This window comes from Neoarius graeffei, chromosome 7 (assembly GCF_027579695.1).
Source record: "Neoarius graeffei isolate fNeoGra1 chromosome 7, fNeoGra1.pri, whole genome shotgun sequence".
In the NCBI taxonomy this organism is placed as follows: Eukaryota; Metazoa; Chordata; class Actinopteri; order Siluriformes; family Ariidae; genus Neoarius; species Neoarius graeffei.
In genome coordinates, this window is record NC_083575.1 from 96658817 (window position 1) to 96666701 (window position 7885).

Consider the following 7885-nt stretch of genomic DNA (forward strand, 5'->3'; position numbering starts at 1 on the left):
GGGAGGCAGGGGGGTTGTTTAAAATTGAGTGATATATTAAATATTAAGTTATTACTGAAAAACTATTGATTAAACAAACAAAAAGACACTGAGAAATGGTCCTATAAACAACTTTACCAATATAAAAGATTACCAGGACTACAAAAATGCAGAAAAATAGGCTTTACTTATCCAAATGCACCTGTTGGTTCAAAAGTTAAAGTGCAGAGAACCTCACAGCACAACATGAAGTTACCTTAAAATATAATATAAATGCCTCAGCTTTCATGTAAGAAAAAAACACTATTAATACTAGTACTGTGTGCAGGCAGTCTCTCCTGAAGACTAAATTAAACAATAATTATAAACTAATAAAATAAATGGCTCAGGCTTCATAGAAGAAAAAAAACAAATTTGAACAGAATCTCACAGTATGATGCTGAAGCTGCCTAAACAATGGAAAATAAAATACCATTTTGGCAAAAATGTTGGCATCCATTAATTTCTTGTATTAAGTAAAAAAAATATGTTGCCAGATACTGCTGACGTTTTACAGCCCAAAATATATTCAAAACCCGCCAAAATGCACTTAAAACCGCCCAAATTGGGCGAGAAAACGCCCAATCTGGCAACACAGGTGGCAGTAATGGCTGCACTCATGTCGAGGATGTAAACACAATCTGGCAACACAGGTGGCAGTAATGGCTGCACTCATGTCGAGGATGTAAACACAATCTGGCAACACAGGTGGCAGTAATGGCTGCACTCATGTCGAGGATGTAAACACAATCTGGCAACACAGGCGCACTGTTGCCAGACTGGGAGGTTTCCCGCCCAGTTGGGCGGTTTCAAGTGCGTTTTGGTGGGTTTTGAACATATTTTGGGCTGGAAAACGTCAGCAGTATCTGATACTGCTGGCGTTTTCCAGCCCAAAATATGTTCAAAACCCACCAAAATGCACTTGAAACCGCCCAATTGGGCGGGAAACCTCCCAATCTGGCAACACTGCGCAGGCGGCAGTAATGGCTGCACTCATGTCGAGGATGTAAACACAATCTGGCAACACAGGCGGCAGTAATGGCTGCACTCATGTCGAGGATGTAAACACAGTTGACGCGGCAACGGACATACATGACATAGTGGATGTAATTTACGTTCACAACTTTTTTTGCTGTCAGAAATATTTAATATTAAATTTTGACTCGACTGACAATAGCCGGCGGCATAACAAGCCACAGCCGGCGATTTGCCGCCGGTGACTGGCTACTTTTGAGACCGCTGACTGACAACAAATCACACACGTATTACTGTTATAAATGCAGTTCTCACGGTTAACGTGCTGTCAGAAAGTAAAACACGTGCCGCGTCCCAAACCGCACACCAGCGCACTACACAGATCCACACCGTACACTGGAGATGAACAGATCACCGCCATCATACAGAACGGATACTGCAGGCAATTGTGTTGAATGTACAGTATGTGTCTTAAGAGCTACGGGATGTCTAAATTTCCTTTTGGATCATTAAAGTATCTATCTATGGAGCTATAATACACTGATTACTATTGAAAAAGGTCAGACAAGTGGGGTGTGCAAACTAATTCACACACCTAATCTCACGTGTAAATGATTTAACAGGTGAGCAGGATGACCATAACTCTGATCCGTTTAAAACATCCTGCTCTACGTCATCGTTAGTCGAAAATTAACGAGCCGAACCCAGACTCTGAACAGTCACGGATCACTCAGAGGAAACTAAATCACATCAGACTGAAGCAGATTTAGGGAGATCGTTAATTATCCAATCATTGCCTTATGAATCAGTACTGAATCGTATTGTAGATGACGCCCTGAATCTCCTACAAAATGATTCCGTTTTGATTTGTAAGGCGACGATTCAACATTAGATGATGCCCTGAATCTGCTACTGTTGAATCTCTGCCTGATGAATCGTATTACATCCTAGCAGATTCAGGGCCTCATCCAATATTGAATCATTGCCATATGAATCATAACTGAATCATATCGTATCGTAGCAGATTCTATATAATCATCAAATATCGACTCGTTGCCTGAAGAACTTAAATCTTACTGTAGCAGATTCAGTGATATGACGAATTATCAAATGAATTAAAATTGAATCATATCGTAGCAGATTCAGGAGTGTTCTCAAACACTGAATGAAGCTAATCGAAGTGTATCACATTAAATTGTATCGCCAATTACTGAATCATTCCTTTATAAATCAAACCCGAATCATACTGTAGATCTTCTACAATAAGACAATGATTCGGTATGAGATGATGCCGTGAACCTGCTCATGTTGAATCTTTGCCTTACGAATCAAAACTGAATCGTGCTGTATCAGATTCAGAGCATCATCCAATATCAAATCGTTTCCTCATGAATCAAAATTGAATTGCATTGTATCGGAGCAGAGTGAGCATCAACCAATACTGCATCAGGGCCATATGAATCATAATCATACCAGATTCGATCATCATCATCAAATATCGACTCATTACCTTAAAGGAACAGTCCACTGTATTTCCATAATGAAATATGCTCTTATCTGAGTTGAGATGAGCTGCTCCGTACCTATCTGAGCTTTGCGCGACCTCCCAGTCAGTCAGACGCAGTCAGACGCGCTGTCACTCCTGTTAGCAATGTAGCTAGGCTCAGCATGGCCAATGGTATTTTTTGGGGCTGTAGTTAGATGCGACCAAACTCTTCCGCGTTTTTCCTGTTTACATAGGTTTATATGACCAGTGACATGAAACAAGTTCAGTTACACAAATTGAAACGTGGCGATCTTCTATGCTATGGAAAGTGCGCACTATAATGACAGGCATACGAACACCTTCTGCGCGCTTCGGCAGCGCATTGATATCTGAGCTCCGTATCAATGCGCTGCCGAAGCGCGCAGAAGGTGTTAGTACGCCTGTCATTATAGTGCGCACTTTCCATAGCATAGAAAATCGCCACGTTTCAATTTGTGTAACTGAACTTGTTTCATATCACTGCTCATATAAACCTATGTAAACAGGAAAAACGCGGAAGAGTTTGGTCGCATCTAACTACAGCCCCAAAAAATACCATTGGCCATGCTGAGCCTAGCTACATTGCTAACAGGAGTGACAGCACGTCTGACTGCGTCTGACTGACTGGGAGGTCGCGCAAAGCTCGGAGAGGTACGGAGCAGCTCGTCTCAATTTAGGTAAGAGCATATTTCATTATGGAAGTACAGTGGACTGTTCCTTTAAGAATTGAAATCATACCGTAATAGATTCAGTGAGGTCATAAATTATCAAAATAAATCAAAATCTAGTTGTATCATAGCAGGTTCAGGAGTATTATCAGACACTGAATTAATCTAATCAAAGCGCATCAGATTAAGCTGCATCACCAGTTATCAAATCACTGCCAAATGAATCAAAATTAAAATCATATTGTAGATCAACAATACGATTCAACAGGTAATGATTCGACATTAGCAGATTCATGCGCTCATCTAACGTCCAATCACGGCCTACTGAATCAAAATTGAATCATTCTGTATTAGATTCAGAGAATCATCCAATACTGAATCATTGCCTTATGAATCATAATCATCAAATATCGATTTGTTGCTTCGAGAATTTAAATCGGACCGTAGCAGATTCAGCAGTTTTATCAGATACTGAAAGAATCTCAGAATCGAATCGTATCAGATGAAGTTGTATCATTAGTTACTGAATATGAACTGAAACGGTATTGTACCTCATCAGGTTCCGTTGCATCAGCTGCGTTATGCCTCGTATTGTGTGAAAGCCTGAGGGTTACACGCCTGCCTGACCATCCTCAGGTGTTATTCAGCTCACTGTATGTGGTTTATTAATGTTTCAGATCTCGTGGTGTTGTGCAGTAAACAGCGTCACTACAGCTGCTGATAAAAGAGCGGTGTGCGGTGGAGACGTTACGGCTTTAATCTCCACAGCTCCCAGAAAGATCATAAACCTGTAGCTTCCAACGAACGTCTACTGGTCACCACTTATCACACACACGATCAGGATTCCTCACTCAGAGTGAAAACGAAAGTGACTTTAAGATTAACAACTACAGCTCGGCTTACAGAACTCGGGCTCAGTCCAGTCTCACGCTGACGTTTCCTCTGTAACCGGCGTCAAACAGCAGACCACGGAGTATAAACAGAGCTGCTTGGTTTGTGTGTGGATTAGCTAAAGCACTGTCTGTTCAGCCTCCATTACAGGCTTGTGGTCAGTCCTGCTGCTGAAATCTCTCTCTGCTTCCTCTCATGCCTTTTTCATCGACTCGGGGACAAAACTGAAACGTCAGACAGGAAAGAAAACACGTGATAAAACTCACTCGCTAACTCACAGCTGGGTCTGAAGCACAGAGCTGTAGTGCTGTGGAAATGTCACATGTTCTGGAGATTTGGATGAACAGAAAGAAAAAACACTGAATAAGACAAACTAGTTATTTAATTATAGAATAATCGAATCCAGAGTCCTAAACGAAGGGCGGCACTTAAATTACAAACTGGATCGTGAGAAACTCCTCATTTGTTGAACCCCACCCCTTTAACAGATTAACATTCCCCTGTCCATCATCTTCCTCTGTTAATCAAACTCACACTGTGTGTCGAATCCCACCCCTACACACTACTGTACAGTTGATTATTGAGCACCAACACTCACCAGTTCCTGTTAAAGGGAGCGTTGGAGTTTTAAAAACCGCTCGTGTCGCCTTCAAACCGACCGAAAGCTCCGTTCCGTGTCCTGATTTTCTGGATCAGTAAAGACTCTTGAATGTAAGGTCAGAGTTTTGGATTTGAGACTCGGATCACGACGACAGTGCAGAGTTTTCACAGAGACCCAGAGCTCATCGGCGTTTAACATCACTGTGAGAAACGTTCTACAGTCTGACTCAGAGACCTGAAGGATGCAGATGATTAAGAAGAAACCTTTATTTGTCACATGCACACTTCAAGCACAGTGAAATTCATCCTCTGCATTTAACCCATCTGAAGCAGTGAACACACACACACACACCCAGAGCAGTGGGCAGCCACACTACAGCGCCCGGGGAGCAGTCAGGGGTTCGGTGCCTCGCTCAAGGGCACCTCAGCCCAAGGCCGCCCCACGTCAACCTAACTGCATGTCTTTGGACTGTGGGGGAAACCAGAGCACCCGGAGGAAACCCACGCAGACACGGGGAGAACATGCAAACTCCACACAGAAAGGCCCTCGCTGGCCGCTGGGTTCGAACCCGGAACCTTCTTGCTGTGAGGCGACCGTGCTAACCACTACACCACCATGCCACCCCATGATTGGACTCTGACGTGCCGTAGAGCAAATGGTGATTTTAAATATATTCCAGATGTGCCCAAGATACACACCGAGTGTGTGAATAATCTAATCTCATTATCTGTAGCCGCTTTATCCTGTTCTACAGGGTCACAGGCGAGCTGGAGCCTATCCCAGCTGACTACGGGCGAAAGGCGGGGTTCACCCTGGACAAGTTGCCAGGTCATCACAGGGCTGACACATAGACACAGACAACCATTCACACTCACATTCACACCTACGCTCAATTTAGAGTCACCAGTTAACCTAACCTGCATGTCTTTGGACTGTGGGGGAAACCGGAGCACCCGGAGGAAACCCACGCGGACACGGGGAGAACATGCAAACTCCGCACAGAAAGGCCCTCGCCGGCCACGAACCCAGGACCTTCTTGCTGTGAGGCGACAGTGCTAACCACTACGCCACCGTGCCGCCCCTGTGTGAATAATAATAATAATAATAATAATAATAATAATAATAGGGGTGTGTCTCTATGACACCAGTCCAGCGTTGATTAGTTTCCTGTAACAGCACAACACAGAGTTTATTCCTGACACATCACGTTCCTGGTGACTGGAAAACAACCGACAGGTGAGAAAGATTAAGTTTTGCTCAGTAATAAAGTTGCTGCTAATAATAATAATAATAATAATAAATACTTTCTGAGAGAAACTAAATATTGTGATGTTAATCTCTCAGTCAGAAAATAAATTTAAATTTAATTAAAAAGGACACGCTTCTCTTGACAGAGATTAAACTGCAAAAGGTGGACAAAAACATAATTCTAACAATTCTGTTTACATTTTAATATTCACTTATATACTTAAGTTATTATTATTATTATTATATGACATCAGTACATTATTATTTTCGTTTCTATGATTATTATTATTTCCTCATCACACGACATTAATCATTTATGTATAATTATATTACATTATTTTATTTATATTTGATATGTTGGTATATATTTCTATTAAACCCCTGATATTTGTGTTAAATGTGATTATAATTCTCCTCAGTGACACGCACAAGCTCGCACACGGTTCCCTTCCTCACAGAGTGCTTCAGGAACAACACTTTTATAAAGAAGTGTTTATTAATTTATTCCAGAAGCTCAACACTGCTCAGCTCCTCACCGGCCAGTTCACCCTGCTAACTGAGCTAGCACAGCTAAGCTAGCTCAACCGCAGCGGAAAATAACGAGTATAGTTTTCGACATATCTAAGTTTATAAACATGTCTCACTTTAAAAAAGAAATAAAATTAAATTAAGCATAAAATTTTACGCAAATTTCAGTGTAATGTGATGATGAAAGGCAGTTCCACTCTACGGCTGAATACCAAACGACTCCGTGTTAAACATCTAGAACACTTGGTGTTGTGTAATTAAGCGTTAACCACATTCACTAGGTAGCGCCCTTGTACAGGGATCAAGGTGTCATTTGGGACACAGCCAAGCCGAGGGCTTCCGTTTAACGCAGCTCAACTCAGCGCTTCAACAAACGTCAGTACAGATAAAACCCTTCCACATTACCTTTCGCTTTGTCAGTCGGGAATAATTTCTCCGCTTTGTTCAGGAATTTTATGGCCTTTTCCTTGTCTCCTGCTTCGAGGGCCTTCGTCGCGATATTGATGCATTTTTCCGCTTCGTCTCTGTTGCCTTCCATGATTCCCCCCCTCTCTCTACAGTTGACGTTAATTTTTTTTTTATCCATACCTCTCTTCCACCAAATCCCGCCTCCTGCACAAGCAGCTCGTGCTCACAAGCAGCACTTCGATTGGACAATTCTATCATGACTCAATTTTTGGCTAATCCCAGTCCAGGAGGCGGGCTTTCTTCAAAACGGGTGCGGGGAAAAAAAAACCAAAAAACCTTTTCGGCTCAACTGAAACTTGCGTTGCATAATCTGAGCATCAGTGTTAGCACTTTCGTCTCGTAGATTCGCCATTCAATTGAATTTTGACAAGCTATTAAAATATAATCAATAAACATTTGTGATTAAAAAAAGATCAATATTATAAAGATGATACGGAGATTTTAGTATCAGACTCGAAAATATCGTTAAATCGGTAAAAACACGAGATCTTTTTCAGATACATGTGTTCACTGCAATATTAATATTTCATCATCATATTAATCCCAAAGCGTTTATATCTATATATATATATATATATATATATATATATATATATATATATATATATATGTATGTGTGTGTGTCATAATTGGTCATATATTGCAATTATTATTAAAAGTAAAATAAACACAAACGGTAGAAAGCACATTGTTCACTAAGTAATTAATTTACAGTCTGTGTAATCCCATAAATATATGGCAGCTTTCCTAATTGTTTTTAAACAACTTTTATTTCAAACAATCAATAAACATTAATAAAAAAAAAAACAGACATGAAATCACTTACATTCAAAAGCAAAAGTTAAAAATCATTCACAAAAGGGACAAATTAGATGAAATGAAGAAAAAAAATAAAATAAATACATAAACACATACTAATAATACAAAAAATAAAACAGTGAACGCAAGGTTACTGGATAAAAA

General features: G+C 40.7%; 1 protein-coding gene across 1 annotated transcript in view; it reads right to left on the minus strand.

Moving 5' to 3' along the window:
- The window catches only part of dnajb14 (DnaJ heat shock protein family (Hsp40) member B14), a 33201-nt gene extending 26184 nt beyond the window's left edge, over window positions 1-7017 (minus strand). The window contains exon 1 of the mRNA XM_060926604.1: window positions 6860-7017. Within this exon, the coding sequence (XP_060782587.1) occupies window positions 6860-6992 (133 nt within the window). The 5' untranslated portion in view covers window positions 6993-7017. The remainder of the gene's footprint in view (window positions 1-6859) is intronic.
- Between the last annotated feature and the right edge of the window lie 868 nt (window positions 7018-7885).